This window comes from Prosopis cineraria, unplaced genomic scaffold (assembly GCF_029017545.1).
Source record: "Prosopis cineraria cultivar Desert tree isolate PC_DT_omini unplaced genomic scaffold, ASM2901754v1 PC11, whole genome shotgun sequence".
Taxonomy (NCBI): Eukaryota; Viridiplantae; Streptophyta; class Magnoliopsida; order Fabales; family Fabaceae; genus Prosopis; species Prosopis cineraria.
Window position 1 is genome coordinate 10,469,180 of NW_026555342.1, and position 20,902 is coordinate 10,490,081.

Sequence of the window (20,902 nt, forward strand, 5' to 3'; positions counted from 1 at the left end):
AAGAAAGAATAAATAAAACTAATGGGAATAGAGTAAATTAATGATAGAGCATGTAATCCCATTTGTGTATCTCTGCCCGCAAGGCCTTTATCTACAACGTACGGTAAAAGGATAAGATGCCATTGGTCGAAGTTTCTTTTTACGCGTCCAAAATTCTCATCAAGATTGCAAAATTTTATGCAGGTTGGAATTGTTCGAATCACATTTCTTCACGGAAAGATAGAACCCGTGACTCTTTTTATGGTACATTATGATCTGTTTGTATGTATCGATCGCATGTCAGCAGAAATCCTAACTTGGATAATTGGGCCATATGAGTGAAAAGTAAAACAAGTAAAACTTGATTCTAATATATGCATTTATCCCCCCTTCCCTCCATCTTGGAATCACAAGATTCAAAAATTTGAGCCTTACAGTGATTGCATTAAGATATGTACACTGATCCTTAACCACAGGTTGACCAGCACCAGTCCAGGCTGAAACGATCACTACTTCAAAGCCGGTCATTGTTCATTTTTAATCAGAAAATATATATGAGCCTGTATGACCTTACTTGGTCACTAAAAATTGAAGGAGAATGGAAAAATGCATAGAGACGAAGGCAGATTAAAGGTAAAATGACAGTCACACCTGATAAGGGACCACCTCCCGCCTCCCCTCACTTGGCCTCCTTCACCTTTGGGCCCATCAATGTTTTCAGAAGAATATATTTTTAGTGGGCGATTCTGCTCGTATAGATATTATTTCCCTTCCTGACTTGTATGCTTATGAAAATATTCTTTTGGCAGGCAATCTCCCAATTTTGCTTGCAAATCCTCTGGCTTTTATCTTTACCTGTCTCGAGAAAACGGGAGGGAACGTATACTTTGTTAATTAGTGAAGAAAAATATTAAGAGGGAATATCAAAATCCAAAAAGCTACGATTTTTGGTAACAAGCTTCCGGTATCTAAAAGTGATAGTTCTGACTAATCCAGATTCGAGCCAGTTCAAAGTCCAAATAAGAATAGCTCTCCCAAGTATATCATCTCTATTCCCATCACCTCAAGGTTCAAACTCGGGAGAGGTGATGATAAGACTTAGACCCTTCCCATCTAAGCCTACCTACGCTTTTCAATTTATTCGTCAAGTCCAAAAAACATTTAAGATTTCTATTTGAAGTTACACAGCTTGGATATATTCTTTTCATGTGCTGCTAAACGCAAACGCAGTCTAACTGGGATTTTCAATTCATATCATAATGCATTTAAATAACTCCTTGCAGCACTCATTAAACCTGACCTTCATTAATTAAACAAAAACCCATAACATCTTTCAGAAGGTAACTCTCCTCCCTAATCCCATATCATATCAGTTTCTCCCAGTGAGCTTTATATACTATAACACAAATTCGGACGGAACCTACGGACAGAATATATAATAAGAAGTAACAATGTCTCGTCCAATATTTAACAACGGCCAAAAATTCCTGGTAATACTGTCAGTGCTGTTATTGGCACCATCAAACTGGAAGATGAAGGTGGGAGTGGAAGGGTTCTTAATGTTAACGAAAACGCATGTGAAAATATTCAACTATTTACAGCACCATCAGCGTCTGACCCTTCATTGCAAGTCAGCAGACAACGATCTTGACGTCCACCGTCTTGGTTATGGAGAGCACTATGAGTTCTCATTCCGTGCGAACTTCTTTGACAGGACGCAGTACTATTGCAGCTTCCAATGGCCTGGTGGCACTATTAAATGGTTTGATATCTACATTGGTTGGAGAGATGATAGGCTCTGCGATACGTGCCAGTGGGAAATTTGGGAAGATCGTCCCTGCATGCTCAATACTTCGGATTATTTTGGTTTTTGCTTTGAATATAACCATTAATATTTGATAATTGATCTAATATCCTATCACATGAATAATTTCTTGCTTGTTAGTTAATCAGTGTTGTTGTTGATTGCTCTTATTCATTTGGGTTCCTTCTTTCTCAGTCACAACTATAAGCTGAGATTTTTCCAAAGCCAAGGTAACTTGAACAAGGGTGAAAAAAATAAACGAGTTTATCGCTTGCTCAATCTGGGCCTGATTTAGCCGACTTTTGCTTTGTTTTCGTGTAAAGAAGGGCCAGGCTACGTACCCACATTAGGACTTGGGCTATCTATCTCCGCCAAATTTTGCCTGGCCCTACAAATGCAAAAACACAATTATTGAAAATATATAGTACAGACTAATTTTCTTACAAGGTGATCATTTTGTTGCTTTGAAATAAACTTTCTCAGTTGAATATATTTCCAAAGTTTAAATATACCACCTTTTCGCATAATTCTTGGATTATAGAAGGATCACCAAGACCATGTTTTTATTTAATAAAATTAAACTTAGGCTGCCAGACTCATTCTATATGAAATTTAATAGGATAAAGGTATATTTTTATCTTTGAAGTATTTCCTGAAATCAAGGAACATCCAGTATCTTAACATTTTTGTTGAAACAATTTTACCTCTAAAGTTATTAAAACAAATATTTTTGTCCTTTCCGTCAAAATTTCTAACAGTCAATGTTTGAGATCAATGTTGAAATTTTGATGAAAAGAGTAAAAATATTCTGTTTTAATAACTTTAAAAGCAAGATTGTTCCAACAAAAACTTTAAGATGCTAGATGCTCCTTGGAAAATATTGTAAAGGCAAAAATGCATCTTAACCCAATTTAAAATGAGACATTTACCATTCAAAATTTATAAATAATACAACTTTTAAAAAATTTCATACTAAGGAAAGTGCAATCTAATTAATGAAAATTTTAGTAGGCTCTGATTACGAAGGCAGAAGCAGCAAACAAGACCAGTGAGTAACGATTGTCGCTGAAGAGCACTAGCTATGTACGATGCTTCAACCTATTAAAATTCAAAGTAATGCTAATGCTCTTAAAATCGTCACCTCCAGTCCATCTCGCTCTATATGGACCAAACTGGTGATCAACGTCTATAGCATTTAGATCTAACCTGCTTCCTGCAGCAATTTTAGCTTTCTGTGTTAGCTCTTTTGACAATGCAATCCTTCCCTTTAGAACAAAAAGGAAATCAGAAGTACAAGTGGAAATGAGGCTTTGACCTCCTCAAACTTGCATGTTCCACATTTATTTGATTAGAATGCATCGAATCGGTGATCCTTCAGCACCAACCAACCTAAGAGGTAAGCAATGGATGGAATATATTCCTGCTGGGACATCATCAAGCTTCAGAGCTTCCACGAGAATGATTTCCTGAAGCATTCACAGTTTTAGTGCACAGCTTAAATGTTTATTCTTTTCAAATGAACAGCTATAAGAAAATTAATTTGTTATTCATACAAGGATATCCCAAGAAAATACTTGCAATCTCATCTCAAACTTCCATTCAAGTACCCAGTAATATATATTGACCCAGAAGATATGAGATATATAATCAAAAAGGTAGAAACGATTAACTAGCTGTTACTTACTAGTAAATTATTACTTAACCATAATGATTACTCACCCTCCCTTCAAGAAAAGCTAGATGAGATGGAATCAGGTCATCATAAGCAGCAACAGATAAATAATCAAGACCTGCATTCCGTTACAGAAAATGCAAGTGTAAGCACAAGAAAGTCGGGCAGAAGTGAACAAACCAATGCAAATACGTGCAACGAAACACAACAGAGATGTTCATGCTCCATAACTACACGGAGTACAAAGCCCAAACTGTGCAGGTAAAAACCCAGATATGACATTTTAAATGGAGAGGGAGGTCACAGATTCAGAGTATTCTTCTGAAAGACTAATTTATTTGCCATCTCAGATTCCTACTGAGATCTGAAAATAATGCATTCGTCATAAAGATAAGGCTACATCAAGCCCATAGAGCATTTTGATCACACAGATACTCAAAATTATGCGGAAACATTCCAATTAGTAAGGAAAAGAAATTAAATGTCTATCTAAACTGGCATGACATCTATGAAACAGTGGTATGGTCACAATGGAAACGGAACGTCAAGATGTCCGTATGTGTAAAATCAAATTGATCCAGCCATTAGACAATGGCAAAAGGACAAAGAAGATGCCTTCAGTAAGCAGTAGACGAAATCTAAAAGAGAGAAATTAATATCTTGCCTACAAGTTTGATGTCAGTGTTCTCTGCTAACCATTTTGCTCCATCCACCATGAATCCCACATAACTTGTGTCAAATTCCTTTTGAAACATCAGCCGCCTACAAATATAACAAGTTAAAATATGGCTTCCAATGAGCTGGAAATGACCTAATATTGTCATAATAAGATTCTATTTTGAATCACCAACGCAAAAATAGCAAGATCTGATCATGCATTCATGTGCAAAGTTACAGTATTTATCAAAACCTCAAGTCACGACTAAACATCATGTCTGCCCCACATTCCTCCTTTTTCAATAGCCTATTTATCACAGACACAAACGGACATCAACATTAACTGCCCGTTTGGTTATATTCATTATTCTTTTGGAAGGATGCAATGAAATTTTTATATCATTTTGGAATGGAGAGATGGTAATGGAGTGATATGAAGATTAATAGAGGAGGAGATATGAATGAGTATTACCATCATTTTCATAATGATGTGTAACAATCATTACCACAAGTCCACCTAAAAAGCTTACCACTCTCCTAATAGTAATGCAATACTAATTACCATTGCACATGTCCAATGGCATTGAACCAAACAGGTCCTTAGTAATTGTGAAAAATAGCAAACAAGTACTTGAGCCCAAGTAATGGAAAATAGAATATAATAGCTAGCGGACTGAATTGTACAAATTCAATCTGTTCCTCACAAGGATATTTAATGCTGCTTATCTAAAACATATTCAAGACTTAGGCTCGGTAGCTTCAAAATACTTCAATTCCTCTGAAAATGGCTTCTCCCTTCCTCATTTCTCTACTTTTCTACTTCTCAGTAGGTAAACTGTGCAGCACAAGTTTAAACAGTGACAATTCAGGTTTAATTATTTATTTTCTTAAGTCCTGACATCTCAATCATATTTTTTTGGGAGGGGAATTAAACTTGAATTTTTGATATGAACAACTTACAAGCTAAGGGCCAGAGAAGAGAATAGAGAAAGCATATTACAATTCCTCTTCAAATTTGATTAGAGGCAATGTCTGAACTTGTGAAAATAGATGAAAAATTATCAAGGTCGAACATAATAATCACACAAAAAATTCTGTTAGTGCTATGGAACTATCGCAAATAAGAACTTTTAAATAAACCAAAAAGGAATTGACTGAATCTTTGCATCATGCCAGACTGATTAAAGAATACGCTCCTTAAATCAGCACCAATACACACAATTTGTACAAATTACCTGTCAGTATTCAATGTTCTGAAGAGCACGCGACCTACACCCCTTGGAATATGTAACGACTTCATAACTTCAGCTGAAACGAAGTTCAAACTTCAATTTAATTACAGCTCTTAAGATTGCTTACTGGAAAACTTTCGCCCTGCTCCATAGTTGAGAGGGCTATTAAATTACATAAAATTCTTTAACAGAAAAGCTGCATTTATCAAAATAATTTATAGGCATATAGGGACAAAGATTGAACTCCATGAATGTCATAGACAAAGTAGTTTCCGCCGAGCCCAAAATGGCAAAATCGTCCTAAATTGCCACGTTATTTAGCCCAAAAGAGTAACGAAAAACAATAAAAATAAAATGTCTTGACCAGGCAAATCTTGAGTTATACATACCAGTTATGTTTGTATCTCTTGGAACATCAACCAATAGTGCAGGACCTACATACAGAAAGTCAGAAACAAGCTTATCAATTACCATTTTACTGATTTAACATGAACAATCATGCCACTCAAAAGATGGAAAAAAATAATGAAAGCAACAAAAGCCTATCAAATGGCAGATAAAGCATCTGACGTGATATGATAAGGATGAAATATTCTTGTCCGCAGAGTAAGACAGCGGGAAGAGTACCTGGCCTCCACAAAGCCAGAATGGAATTTGATGAAAAAGAAACATACGGATAGAAAACAAATAAAGCAAAATAGTGGAAAAACAACCACTTCATTTATACATTGAGGCAATTAAGAGCGTGACGAAACATGCACCCCTTTTAACTTGCGGCCTGTACGCCCCTCATTTGGTATAATCAAGTTCTTAAAGCAAGTACCAGGGCTTTTTAACATGGAAGTGAAAGATAGTTTAGATTTTTAGTTTAAACCTAGGTTGAGTCAAGTTTCATCTTCTCTTTCATAATCTGAGAATGCCTGTTCAGAACAGACAGAATATCGACAAGGCACTAGCCACAAAAACATCCCCTCACAAATGCACAATAGAACCGTAGGCTCGGGCACGCCCCAGATAAAAGATTATGCCGCAATTCGCCAACCAAAATTTTAAACAAATTTATAAAACCTCAGACAAACTCAAACAGCAAAAGTCAAAGGCTATAATAAAAACAAAACACATAGTATGAACATGACCAACAAATATCAGAGACTAAAAACTAAGAGAAGTTCGATTCAAGAAGACAAGGGGATCAAAATCAAATCAGCCAGCAAGTAACAATCAAACACAAACATCACAATTCTCACTCACCATTGAGGACTTCCAAATCGAGTGTATCGACGTCAAACCCGGCATCGAAGTAGTGGTCGAAGACGTGCCCCGGAGCGTCAACATGGGTGCCTGTGTGAGTTGGGATCTTCATTTCCGAGTTATTAGCAAGAGAACCGTTTTTCATGCTCTTTTGAAGCCAGAGGAAGTGGCCAAGGCCATCCTTAGACTCAAAAACTGGCATGTCGGGGACGTACTTGTGACTGATATCGAAGATTCGGCCATTGCCATGGACTTCTCGACGAGGAGGGATAAGAACATCGTCGGAGCCGGCAAGTGAACATTCGGCAGAACCAGCTCCCGGGGTGGTGGGGTAGGCTTCGGTGGTGGCAACGGCGGGGTGGAGTGAGATTGCGAGGCTAAACGTGATGATAAAAAATAGCAGGGATGATCGTAGCTGGGAATCCATAGCGAGTGAAGCTGTTAGAAGAACAAAACGAAGAAGGATTGTAAATAAGAGGGGGGACTCATGTATTTGCAGAAACTAGAATATTCTTTTGAGATAAGGGTCCGGATCTTCCGCGTTACGACTTGCTGGCCTACGGGGTCATCTTTGAGCAGCCGTAAATAAATAGAGCCGTGAAAACGGTCGAACCTGTCAGTATTTTTAAGCTCGTATAATAATAAAGTCAAGCCTGTATGATTCTAAAATGATAAATTAAGATTAAATGAGTTAGCTTGTTTAATTTAAAACTTAAACAGGCTAGGCCTTGATCTTGTAAGGCCAATTCGTTTAAGCTCGTACGTACATATTTTTTTAATTAATTTTTATAACTTTTATTCTTTTTTAAATTTGAAAAAAAATTAAATTAAATCTTACTCCACATCATATATCAGCCCATATCTACTTAGAATGGCAGGCTAGAAAAAAGGAAAAATAGCAATGAATAATCACTTATCAAAAATTACATCAATCAAGAATCACTTGTTATCAAAATCTGAGTGAATACTTATATATTTAGATTAGTCTTTATCAATAAGTATTCATTTAGGTTTTAATAACAACTCATTTTAAATTAATAATAGTTCATTGTAACTTATTTTTCATTCAGGTTTTGACAACAACTAATCCTTAATTAATATAAATTTCATACATAAATTTTTGGTTACTATTTTTTTAAAAAAAATACAACCTTAAATTCCCTAATTCATGTAGATTCATAATAATGATTCATTCAGTTCAATATTTACTCTTCTTTCTTTAATATGCTTCTCTCCTTTTTGTCGCTACAAATTGTCCTTCCTTTTTAGCAAGTCATTGCATCTCCATCTCCGTCCCTGTCATTGTAACTTACAAGTCATCCTTACTCTTATTTTTGCTTGCTTTTCAATTGTCCCTATTGCTCACTCTGATAGTGCTCCCTCCCAAGAACCAAATCTCAACAATGCTTGACTAGCTAATGCTTGTTGTCATCAATCTTCCAAGTCCTCTTATCATATATCATGCTCGTGTATTCGTGACTCATGAGCTAAGCTCTATCTGATGCACATATTGTGCCTATGCTCTTTGTTTTTCTCGGTCTCCCAGTCTCATATCTCAATCCTTCAAGGCTTAATCTCATGTAATTTCAGTTGGTTGTTTGTTGGCTTAGCCAATTCACGACTTATTGCCTTGCTATCATTTCATTTGTGTTTTTGGTTCATTTAGATATTATTTAATTAGTTTTTTCATACATTTCTTGATTGGGTATTATATTGGAATGAAGTAATTTTTTGTTTGATTAAAAAATTTAAAAAAAATAGTTAAAAAGGCCTAGAGCCCATAGGTATCATGTGAAATGATATGAGATGTAATAGGAAGGGTTAAGCTATTAGTACAAGGTTGTGTGTTTTGAATGGATAATTGTATAGAATTTGACCATATATGTTAATTTATGTGATTATAAGAAAAAGGGGCCTTAAATGCGTTGTAAGGGCATTTTCATGGCCAGATTTGAGTATGCTTGGGATTTTATTGTTATGTCTATTTATCAGGTAGAAAATGTCCTGTTAGATGTGGTCAAAGCCTTAAAAGCGACTAATGACACAAGGTTATGGATTTGGGATGCTCATATGTGAAAAGGCAACATAAAATGGTCATTTTTACATTTCGATGTCCAATTTTTAAATAAAATATCGAATTGAAGTGAAACTTATGTTATTAGTTAGATTATAAAATAAGTTATGTGTGGGTGTTTGAATCACTTCAATTAGATATCATATGAAAAAAATGGTGCACGTCAAAAGTTCACATAAGATGAACTATCATGACAGTAAAATACTTATGGTAAACATGCCGCGGCATATGACATAAAATGTGGACTTGTGGTTCTGTATCGTATGTCACGGCTTATGGTCCTTTTTGCACAAAAATGACTATTTTGTCTTTATTTTCCACTGCAAGGTATTGATGCATTCTTAAACACTTTTGTTGTGCATAAATATATGTGTTTGAATGTTTTAATATGTTTTCAAAATATTGTTGAGATTCCAACTATTTTAAAGAAATGATTTTCATATTTTAAATATTCATGATTTATGATAGTTTAAGAGTTTAACTTACTCTAATTATCTTTGTGTGATAAGTGTGATTACATTTTGGTAATGTTTAGAGGATATAACAGATTCAACTTCCTTCACTAGTTCAACGAAGCACCCCTTGATAATAAATTATTATTATTTTAAATAGATATCCATGAAAATATCATCAATCTAAATATAACTAAATAATAACTACTTGCAACAAAAAATATCTACTTTTTCTAAAATTTCAATAAGTAAAGAGAGGCAATTATGAATATCATATTTTTTCCAAGCTTCTAAATGTAAATTAAAAATAAATAAAGAGCCCAATAAAATTAAGTAAATAAAATAAATAAGAAAAATTGAGTTTTATAAAAAACAATAAAATAATAAAATAATATCTTCATAATTTGAAAATAATTTTTATTTTTTTATTGACTCCTAAATTCCCTCAATTTTGTTTCTATTAAATTAAATATCTTTAATAAAATTTGAAAATCTAAAATAATGAAAAAAAGTCAAAATAGAATTTTCCTTGATATAATTATTCTGTCATTAAGAGGCAAAAAAACTTAATTAGAACGCCCTAGCAATGTACTCTTGCCTTGGTGTCTCACTCCATACATTTGATCATCACATTCTTTACTTGTGCGCTCCTTTAATCCTTCCATTAAAATCATTTATTCTTGGCTTTCTCTTTACCAATGCGCTCCTTTACCTATAATCAAATCCTATACTCTTGGTTTGATGGGATTATCACCAATTCAACGTTTTTTCACCCTCTGTGTCATGATTCCCTTTTCTTGCCTTTAGTTTATATGATTGATCATGGTGTGGTTGTTTGATCTTGAAAAGGCATATGGTAAAAAAGTTTTCAAGGCGATTATTTAGTGGCAATATATTATGTCACAGAATGAGTTTGTTGGTAACTTATTTGCATCAATCCTTATTTTAGACCAATAAATTATTCACTTTTATTTTCTTAAAAAAAAAGAAAAGAAAGGAGTCTGAATAATAATGTAGTTTTAAATATTTAAAAATAAAAAAGAGAGAGATTCATGAGTGATATTAAATCACAATGGATGTTTGATATATTGTGAGTGATATTAAATCACCACAATTGTTAAATGTCAAGAAAATCCTCTTTGTATATTATTTTAAAAAGAGTAAGATTTATTGACATACTTTGAAGCTATCCCATGTGTGATATTAAATTAACATGAATATCTAAAAATATAAAATGAGACATAGTGAATGATATTAAGTCATCGTAGGTATCAAATTTTGTATGAAAATTTCATAATTAAATTATTTTATAGAAAATTCACTTTGAAAATTTCTTTAAGGTTTGCCATAAGTGATATTAAATTACCGTGTACTTAGAGTGTCAACCAGCCAATTTTGAGTAATACTAAATCACCACAAGTTCTAATACTAGCTATTTTTCTTTTATCCAAAGATACTTCCTTATGACAAATTTTTATTTAAAAATATAAAAAAATACAACCCAAAATGACATTCTCTTCATAAAATAAATTAATTAAAAAATTAATTAATAACATCCTCAAACTACGTGGACTCTGATCTTTATCACAGGATACATAGGCCCTAGGCTTTGATCTTAAGCCAAGTCCTTTTATGTAAATAAATAATTTATTTTCATTTTTATTTTTGCATGTGATTAGAAAAGGTAATCAAGATATGATTAAAAGGCCAATTTAATTTGATGCAATCAACATAGAGTAACCATTCTCATGAACAGATGTTATGAAATGCCTAACACCTTTTCTATACACAATCGACTCCCAAATCCTTTTCGCAAACTATCCTTTTTTATTATATAGTATTCTAAGATTTCTTAAAAAACTTTGGTCCTATTTTTCCTATATTTATCGACCTTCCCCTATCCAAGAAAGGCACGATTTGGGTGCGACAGAACATCAACAAGCCAACTCTAGCTGAGCATCCCATAAACCTCCATAATGATACTTCGATGTTCATGAAGCCGCCTATTATCAGATCCATGACAATTATAGAATCACAATGGAGAATAATGGATTGCCATTTACTGTACCAAGCACTTTTTAAACTAGTTGAGCAAGCCCACAATTCAATAATGAGAGCATCGCCACTTTATAGTTAAAGCATAAAGGCGTTCAAGATAACTTGATTATGATCCTTAAGAACTCCCCTACAACCCTCAACATCAGTTTGTTCTAAATAAGCTCTATTAATGTACAATCCTAGGTTGTCACAACTAGACACAATAGAAGAATTCGCGCCCAAGTTCCTTATTAAACTAATAAACTAATATTACGAAGATCTTTTTGGCATTGACTCATTTACTTCAAAATTACCAATGCATGACTAAATATTGAATTATTAGATTCCATAACATTTTGAAACACATGTGCATTCCTTCTCTTCCATAGAGGCCAACAGATACTAGCAAACTAGTAATTCCATTTAACCTCAGACCCAACTTCAGTTTTAAGATTAAGCTGACACTAGTGCCATAGTTGGAAATTAAAAAATTGATTAACAAATTTAGGTTTAACATACGTTCTCCACAAGCATTGAACCTCCAAGCAATCATGTAAAACATCTAAAATATCTTCATCAACAGATTTATACCACGAACAAAGGGCATCATTACTCATATGCTTTTTAACTCTCATATGGTTAGTCAAAAGTTGGTCATGCAAAACCATCCATATAAAGGATTTACTCCGTTATGGAATTCAAAGCTTCGGTCATGCAAAACCATCCACATAAAGGATTTACTCCGTTATGGAATTCAAAGCTTCTAAATTTTAGCCCGGAGAGGAGAGGAGGAAAGCTCTCCATCCTTTAATAAAGAATAAGCAAATTTAATAGAAAAGTGACCATGCTTCTCATGCCTCCACCTCACAAATTCTTTCCCATCCTGCATTATACATCTTTCAATTCCAGTCTAGAGAAGATCCCAAATTATTTTAATTCTACTCTATAAACATGAGCTTGGTCATTTATACTCAATTATAGGAAGTAAATTAGCTCCGCATTTATATTTACTCCACTCAACTCGAGTCTAGAGAGCTTCTCTATTATGGATAAACCCTTGACTTTCTTTTATTAAGAAGCTTGATTTTGAGTATGCATCTTATGGATACTTTAACATCCCGAGTTCTAATTCCCTGATTAATTAAACCTAATTAGAGTAATTAAGTAAATTGAAGTGGTGTGTGGCAAGAAATGACTAAAAAAATCATGTTTGATGCTATTTCAGTCTTAGTTGTGGGTCTGACATAAAGGTAGACCACCCGGGCATCAAAAGGAGAAGAAAAGAAAGAGTTGAAGTTGTTATGCCACATGTTGCGGCATGTAGATTGTTCGCCACGGCGCACAGCCATCTTTAAGCGAGAGAGGACCTCTCTGTGCCATGCGCCGTAACGCATTGTGCGTTCGCTGTGGTGTATGGCCATTTTTTGCACTTTATCAAATGTGAAATGAGATAGAAAAGGAAAGAAAAGAAAGAAAGGAGAGGCATGTCAAAGCTCTGCTAAGGTTTACTTGGAGACCATTTTGAGAGTATTTTGAAGGCTACAAACACCCAATGTAAGTATCATACTCATTAATCTCCCTTTTTCTTCCACATTTATGAGTTTATGATTAGTATTTAATAGTGAAAGTGAGATTTCAGTCCATATAGGTTATGAGCCTGAATTTGTTGACTCAAATGGAGTTAATGGGGATAGATTAAAGTATTTAAACCTAAATATGATGAGTTTTGGTGTCTTTGATTGTTGGACACCATTAATGTCCAAAAATCTCATTTATTATAGGTGGTTGGAAGTTTGTGATGCCATTAATGGGAATTTAATGGCTCATTAATGTTATTAAGGCCTAAAGGTAACTATTAAACCTAATGGTTAGGCTCCACCCCTTGTAAAGCGGAGGTTGGGAAATTTAGAAGTAGAAATTGAAGGTTTAAATGTTTAAGTTTGTTATGTTGATAGAATTCAAATTGGTTGATTATAATTTTGGCTCTTGGTCACCTATTGGAGTGGAAATTCAAGCTTGAAAGCTAATTGATTGAAGGATAAACCTTTGACCTCTCAAAGGTTTGAGGTAACCAGGAAAAAAATTTACTTTGAATAGTTGTATATTAATTAATTATTGAGTGTAAATGGTGAATGTTAGATGCATATGATTGATTTTTATGTAAAACTATACATATATATATTTCATTGAGTGTATGAAAATGGTATTTTTGACTTGAAAGTACAATATGCAAAGTCAAGAGAGTTTTAACTATGAATATTATTATTGTTGTTGAAAGACGTATGTGATGAGGTATAGAGGTAGTTGATTGTTAATGAAAAATGAATTTTTGAGAAAAGGGTGAGAATACGCACTTGGTAGCACAAGGTTGTGAACCCAACGTGGTTATGATAATAGTGAGTAAATGAAAGCAAAAAAGTAAACTCAATTAAGTAATGATTATGGCATGATCAATAGCGGGAGTTCGCCTGGGGATTTAGGAGTAGAGAAAATTTATATAATAATTAGGCTACCCTCTGGTGCACGGGGGCTATAGCCTTGTCTTACTGTTTGTCGAGGGACTATTCTATAATTTGTCAAGGGACTAAAACTTAGCTATCTCCACCGGTTCAATGAGGAGAATAGCCTAGGGTATGAGACAACTCAGGGATTTGAGAATGGCAAAAGTCATGGTCCGAGAGTAAGTCTTGTGATCTTTGACTGGGTTATATCTCACAATTAGTGAGTTTAGGTAGTTCAGTCACACGGACAGAGCTCTAATCAATGTTATAGCCCACGGTTTCAGTATGAGAAAATAAGGATGATATAAGGTTGGTTGATCATTGTCTAAGTAAATATATGACATGTCACACATGCTAAGTGGCAGCAAGTCGCAAGAGTATGGGTCTTGTCACACATCTGAGAATATGGAGACAATGCACCTAGTTATGTGAGTAAAAAAGCTATAGAGTGATAAATGATAAAATGTGATATATGAGGACATGTTTTATAAATTTGATCTCCTTGTGCATGTATTTGTTTTATAATTGATATATAACTGTATAGGATAGAGTTAATCTTAGTTACTGAGTGGCTAAATTCACCCATCTTATTTAATACTTTTCAGGCTCTAGCTTTGGTGTTGAGAGGGAGAAGACTAAAAAGGCAGGGAATTAGCATATTCCTACTGTATGCCTCTAGTTTAGCTTTAATTGTGTAATAGTATATGGCTTGCCAATTCTAAGATGCATATTACCTCACTTGCATTATTTTGGTTATTAAAAATGTTAGAATTATATTTTGGGCCCTTAGTCTTTATGTATTTTGTCATATATATATGTTTATAGGGCCAAAATATTAGTACAAATATAAAAATAAAGTTTTGAGCATGTTTTGAATTATTTGAGTTAAATGCAATGTTAATTTACCTCCCCTTTTGTTTTTGATAAATTGGAGTTGAGAAGTAAATTTTAGTTATAATGTTATTTTGATATTTGTGATGTGTTGTATTGGTAGTCCTAGGTTCATTGGATATGGTCCACGTGTTAAAAAAAGCTTTTAGCATTTGTTGAGAGTTTTAGACACCCATTTTGTATAAAAGTGTTGAAAAGTGGTTAAAATGTGTTTGAGTGTTCAACTTTCTAGTGTGATTTGTTTTGGAAGTAAAACCCATGCCATTAGTTAGTACAAGAAAAGAGCTTTCTGTACATACCCAGATCACATCATTCGGACGTTGGACAGAGAATTGAGGTGAGTCAAAAGTTCCCCTGATTCTACTGTCAAATGACAGCAGAACCAGTGAAATTTTGTGCAACACACCACGGCACAAAGTACATCCATTGCGGTGCATTGCTCTGTATTTTAGTGCATAATTTGTTTTCAACTGTTTTTGACCTCTTTCACTTTTCTGAGGTATCCCATGCTTTTAAAACTTATTTTTATTCTGATATGAAAAGGTTTTGATTAATTTTTTTAACTCGTTTCCATTTAAAAAACTTAGATCCTTTCCTTTTGAATTAAACTTTGGTAATCACTCTTCAGAGTTGATCCTTTGATTACCATGAGTTTTATTTATTAAATGTGTTTAGTGGAGTGAGAGTATTACAAATACCAAGGCCCCCTCTCTTCTTATCCCTATAAACCTTATCCTAAGAAATAGCATGAATCTTCTTCGTTTTAGTCGTTGAATCACATAAGAAATCCCAAGACTTCTTTTCCACTTCCTCACGAATAAACACAAGGAATAAAGCAGTTTGCATAGGATATAGGAATAGCTAACAAGATGGAGGAAACTAAGGTGCTTCTACCTATAAAGGAAATATTATTTGCCTTCCATCCACTTAGCCGTGACTTCACCCTATTAACCACATAATTGTAAGTGTTCCTAGTCACACACCTATGATGCATAGGAACACCAAGGTATTTTCTCAAATCTGAAGTGAAAAAAACACCCAACAGCCCGCTCAATTGTTGCATTCTCGAAGTGAAAAATGATGCATAGGAACAATTGTTGCTAACTTTTTACTCTGATGCCACACAGAATTTCTCTTAGCATTTATTAATGACCTCAACTTGGTCAAACATTGCTTCTGCAAGGATAATATGATCATCAGCAAAGAACAAATGTGAAAGAGGTTTTTTATTGAGCCTGATGGGTCTCTAGTTTTCTTTTCCAATCTCATCTTGAATTAAATGTGCCAAATTTTCAATGCAAATGATAAAAAGATAAAAAGAAATAAGATCACCTTTTCCAATCTAGTCTTGAATAGCATTAAAAAAATATATTTAACAAAACCTTATTTTTGTTCATTTGTCTTCTATTTTGAAACACCAAATTAGCTCCAAAATTGTTTTATAATTTGGGATAGGGGTAGTAGCTAAAAAAATAATAACTATATTTTAGATCAAATAAGACTTTTAAAAAAAATACCTTATATTATGAATAAGAGAGGGTATTATTTTTGAATTTTCAGTTAAAAAGGAAAGGAAAAAAAAAAAAAGAGAGAGTCCAGCTTCATGTGAAATGACACCATTTTAGGGGTGAAGCAGGCAACGAATAGAGGAGCTTGGAGTTAGCGTCCAACAGGACAAAGGATCCTTAGAAACTGATTACGCTTAAATAAATCACAGAGAAAAGGCAACTTAATGTCATCATAGAATCATAGATAATGAATCATTTAAGCAGAAGTTAAGAGAAGTTTCCAATCCTTAATTCAGACCAGAAGAAGAAGAGTCACTGTTTTCTAGTTTATATAAATTAAAGAGATGAAGATCGTCCAGTCATAATGAATGAATAATGACATGCAACAGAAAAGGGTAACTGCGTTATTTCTTTGCTTTCTGGCTTTAACATGATTAAGATAATGACCTTCCCATGAGACAATGGTCAGTGGGGAGTTGCCGACAAGCGGCACCGGAACCCTCAAAATGTGCTTCTCCCATGCTTCTCCCATACTACGTTTTTTTGGGCCAAACTTTACCTGTTACTTACACAATCTGTGTGTATGGTAGAAACCAATATTTTACATTCATAGCATGGATTGTTTTTATTATTTATAAATATTATTTTATTAAAAGTAAACATATTCGAAATACAGTCGGACTTTCTCTTGACAAGAATTTAAATTTGAATACGTCACATTGTAACTACACCCAATTCCATTAGTGTTCATGGAATTGAATTTGATTATATTTTACTTATTTGGCTGCAAGTGTTTTTATTTTCTATTTTTTTGGCTAACGGTTGAGGTAGTGTTTTGTTGGAGAGGATCCTCTGATCCGACATCTCCCACATCTTCTCGGCCTTGGCTTTGTTTAGGATCTCGGTGGTTTGTGTTTATATTTGTTCTTCAGTTTCATACAAACTACAAAGGTGTTATTCTTTCCGTAAAAGAGAAAAATAAAATAGAAGCATCAGAATTCAGAAATCGCACATTATTTTATTAATTAATTAAATAATATTCGATAATTCCAAAATTATAGGACTTTAGATGAAGTTTTTATATCATAAAACTAAATAAAATATCCCGCGGCAGTACCAGCCGATGCCCATGACAAAAGTACAAAACTGTAAGTCTGACATCTTTTATTATTAAATATTAATTCAAAAACATGCACTAGACACTCATTATCGTAATTTTCAAAGGTCTCTTATTATTCACGTAAAACACCCCTTAATCCTATTAATAATTAAGAAAAAATACAGAAGTGGTAATCTTTTCGTTATTATTTTTAATCAACGCCAGGAGACACCATGAATCGAGATCACGGTCTTCCTCGGTAAACTTTCTTGCAAACAGAGCTAGGTTTCTGGGCAGGCGTGCACAGCTGTGAACTTGCCGGGCAGCTCTGCAGACAATTATCACCCAAGCTGCCGGAAAGTGATGCCCCACCGTTACCGGAGAAAAAGCCGGCCGGCGGCTTCCCCATCAGGAAGTTCCCGTCCAGGAACAGCCTTCTCATGGACTTGCTCTGGCTGTACTCCAATGGGATCGTGCCACGTAGCGAGTTGTACCGGAGTGACAAAAACGACAGCACAGGATACGCGGCGAAATTGGCGGGCGCGAAACCTTGGATCTTGTTAAACCCCAAATTAACCGCCACGAGGTTGCTGTTACCTCCGACGGGTCTCGAGATCTCGACTCCGGTAAAGCTATTGTTCGCCATATCAACTTGCTGAAGCGAAGGTAATTGAAAGAACCAAGCCTCAATTTTGCCGGCGAGCATGTTCTCGCTGAGCTCAACCACCTCCAATTGGTTTAGCTTCTCGAACGTAAATTTACTGAGAGACCCGGATAACAGATTCCCCTTCAGCGCGAGTTCGATCAGGGTCGGCGGAAGCAACTTCGGGAGAGGCCCGGTTAGCTTGTTGAAACTCACGTCCATACTTCTCAAGCCAGCAAGCGAAATCATGGAACTCGGGAGAGACCCGGACAGGGAGTTGTGGGAGAGGTCGAGACTCTGGAGCGATTGAAGGTTAATTATGGAAGGAGGGATAGAGCCAGAGAAGGAATTGGATCGGAGAGTTAAGGATTGGAGGTTGGAGAGGGAGGAGAGAGAGGGTGGGATTCGGCCGGAGAAGGAGTTGTCGGAGAGGTCCAAGGTGATGAGCCGGGTGAGCTGGGAGACGAGTGAGGTGAGCGAACCGGAGTAGCCGGCCGGGTCGAGGGTGATTTGAGTGACGCGAGTGGAGTCAGGGGAGCAAGACAGGCCACAGACGAAGGAGCTACGGCGAGGGAGAGAGCAAGGATCATCGGTGAAGTTCCAGGAAGCTAAGCAGGAAGAAGGAGGGATAGAAGACGGAGTAACAGAGGCTTTGAAGGCTTTGAGGGCTTGGAGGTCTGAAGATAGAGTGCGTGCTTGAAACAGAGAAAGGTGTGCAAGGAGAATCAGAAAAAGGAAGAGGTGTTGCAGAAATGAAGAACATGTTCCCATTCCCAGATCTCACGAGGATTTCAGGAAAACAGAATGGTGTGAGAGGAAGAAACGGAAAGAAAAGGAGGAGGGAAGTGGGAGTTCTAAAGCAGAGAAGAAAGAGTGTAATGAATGAAAGAAGGAAAGAAAGAGGATTTTTTGGAGACAGTGGGTTGACCAAATGGTTGCAGATGATAGGTTGGTTTTGGCTGGGCTAGAGATGCAGCACTAGAAGCTGCAGAAAATTAACGTACGAGCACAAAACTGTAGATTTCCTGTGGCAGCAGGATGGACGAGCTTGATTGGGTTTATTGTTCCTGAACTTGGATGGAGAGGCTTAGTATTTGAATCACTGAAAAAATTAGTCACTTTGATAAAAAAATATAAAATATTTTTAATTAAATTTTATATTTTAATAAAATAATTATTTATTTTTAAATTAATCTTATCTTTTTATATTTAACTTTATTAAATATTCTATAATAAATATAAAATCATTTAATACTTTTAAAAAAAGACAATTATTATATTTTAAAAGATTAAAAATATTTTATATTTTTTAATATTCAATTACTCAAAAAATATGTTATATTTTTAAATTGAGGGAATATAATTTTATTTTTAGAATTACCCTTCTTTTTTGAATTTTTAATTTTTTTTCCATCATATCTTTATTCATTAGTTTTCAGTCAATAATGTTGTGAATCTTTTGCTTGTAACCCAATTTACTCCAATAAAGTCATTTGAGGAACTTAAAACTGAGCCAACAAAAGAGGATTGGTGCTCCCAATTTGGTTTACGGGAAATTATTTTGCAAGTTCTGATTGTTTTACATAATTTTCTATTACGTTTTTATTGTTTATTTTGTTTTAATCAGTTTAATCAATTAAATATGTCAATCCCTGATTATTAAATTTTTTTTAATTTTCTCTTTTAAAAAATGAAGTTAATGACTTCTTTATATTTATTAAATTATTATATAATTTTACAATTAATTTCAGAATTTTTATAATTCAAAATTCATATAATTAGGTTATGTGTTTTAAATAATTTTTATATATAAAATTTTCATTAGACCATAATAAAAATGTAAGCATTGTATTATATCAATTTTTTAAAAAAAGTCAATATTCATTAATAATTGTAATTTTTAGAGAGTAATACATTTAATTAACCAAATTATAAAGACTTGATGAAAACAAAATAAATTATAGGGACCTAATTTATAATTGAAAAAAAAATTAGATAGACATATGGATCAATTCTCCCAATTTAAACTCTATTGTGGATATGGATATTTTGTTAATAAAGAGTACACGCAGTTACTGTAGCTTGTAGTGTTTTAGGAATGCATTTTGAATTGTGAATATACTTATTTTGATTTTAACAACTCTTTGAATATAATCTATCTTTTTTCTTAAAAATGTTATTATAAATTTGGTTTGTTAAAGCTGTAGTTAGTTAATGATTAAGTTGGTAACAATATCCTGTAATTTTCAAAAAGTTGGTACTCTAACTAACTAGATTCCCAATCCCAATTCCTGCTAATTTAATTCATGTAAATAATAACACTTGCTAATCCAACCACTAGAATCTAAAGTAGGTAAATGAATGATTACCTCACGCTCTGTATTTTATACATGTAAATGTTGTATATGCATCCTCTTTGGGAAGCAAGAATTATATAATTCAAATTCACGAGTTTTCAAATTGAATCCGAATCGTTTTTAATTAGAGAACACAATTTAAAAAAGGGGATAAAAATATATATATGGAATCTTATTTGCGTGAATCAATGTCTCCTATCTCTAATTTTCTTCATCATTTCCTTCAATCACTGAAGATTTAGTTTATTTAAAATTAGTCCATTAAAACACCCACTTAAGGAAGACAAAAATGGAAAAAATCATGATTGAATGCCTTGGTTAATTAAGAAGAAATTATTAGGATTAATATCAGAACCGACAGAGATAAAATCTTACCATATCACAAGCACAAGCACATGCTCTTGTCCTTTTACCCAAATATGTCTCTGATTATTTGTGAAATTAGGCACACAATGTGTCATTAAGGATCCCATCAAAAAAAGAAGGGGGAAAAAAAGGAATATATATATATATATATATATAAATTGAAGCTGTGCTGTTGTCCTTGACAACAACTTCAGTCTAATCCTTCATAATATCTTGTTCATATATCAGCCATCCATCCTCTCCCAACTATATTATGTGGTGTAGGGTCTCTGTTTTTTCATTTTTTTTTTTTAAAGCCAATAGATGGATTGTACAAGTTATTAAAAATGCCTCAAAAAAAAAAAAGTATGGTTAAGAGCCACCAAGAGCTGTCAGATGC

At 34.2% G+C, this 20,902-nt stretch overlaps 2 protein-coding genes across 4 annotated transcripts; both read right to left on the reverse strand.

The window, feature by feature from the left end:
• Positions 1 to 1,265: 1,265 nt before the first annotated feature.
• LOC129287073 (cyclase-like protein 2) lies at positions 1,266 to 7,157 on the reverse strand. Of its 3 annotated transcripts, XR_008587587.1 has the most exons (9): positions 6,596 to 7,157; positions 5,734 to 5,778; positions 5,348 to 5,420; positions 4,120 to 4,217; positions 3,503 to 3,573; positions 3,099 to 3,249; positions 2,925 to 2,996; positions 2,125 to 2,171; positions 1,266 to 1,816 (listed from the first exon to the last, which is right to left on the reverse strand). XR_008587587.1 is itself a non-coding variant. In XM_054923230.1 (7 exons), exons 1-6 carry the CDS (start codon positions 7,020 to 7,022, stop codon positions 3,124 to 3,126), a joined length of 840 nt encoding a protein of 279 aa, XP_054779205.1. In that variant the 5' UTR covers positions 7,023 to 7,157; the 3' UTR covers positions 2,685 to 2,996; positions 3,099 to 3,123. The 3 variants fall into 3 exon arrangements, 1 of the variants encoding a protein (XP_054779205.1); XR_008587586.1 differs by having other exon boundaries at positions 1,266 to 2,171; XM_054923230.1 differs by lacking the exons at positions 1,266 to 1,816; positions 2,125 to 2,171 and having other exon boundaries at positions 2,685 to 2,996.
• A 10,039-nt stretch (positions 7,158 to 17,196) lies between these two features.
• LOC129286593 (leucine-rich repeat receptor-like serine/threonine-protein kinase BAM1) lies at positions 17,197 to 18,843 on the reverse strand. Its single transcript, XM_054922540.1, has one exon. It carries the CDS (start codon positions 18,569 to 18,571, stop codon positions 17,402 to 17,404), a length of 1,170 nt encoding a protein of 389 aa, XP_054778515.1. The 5' UTR covers positions 18,572 to 18,843; the 3' UTR covers positions 17,197 to 17,401.
• Positions 18,844 to 20,902: the final 2,059 nt, after the last annotated feature.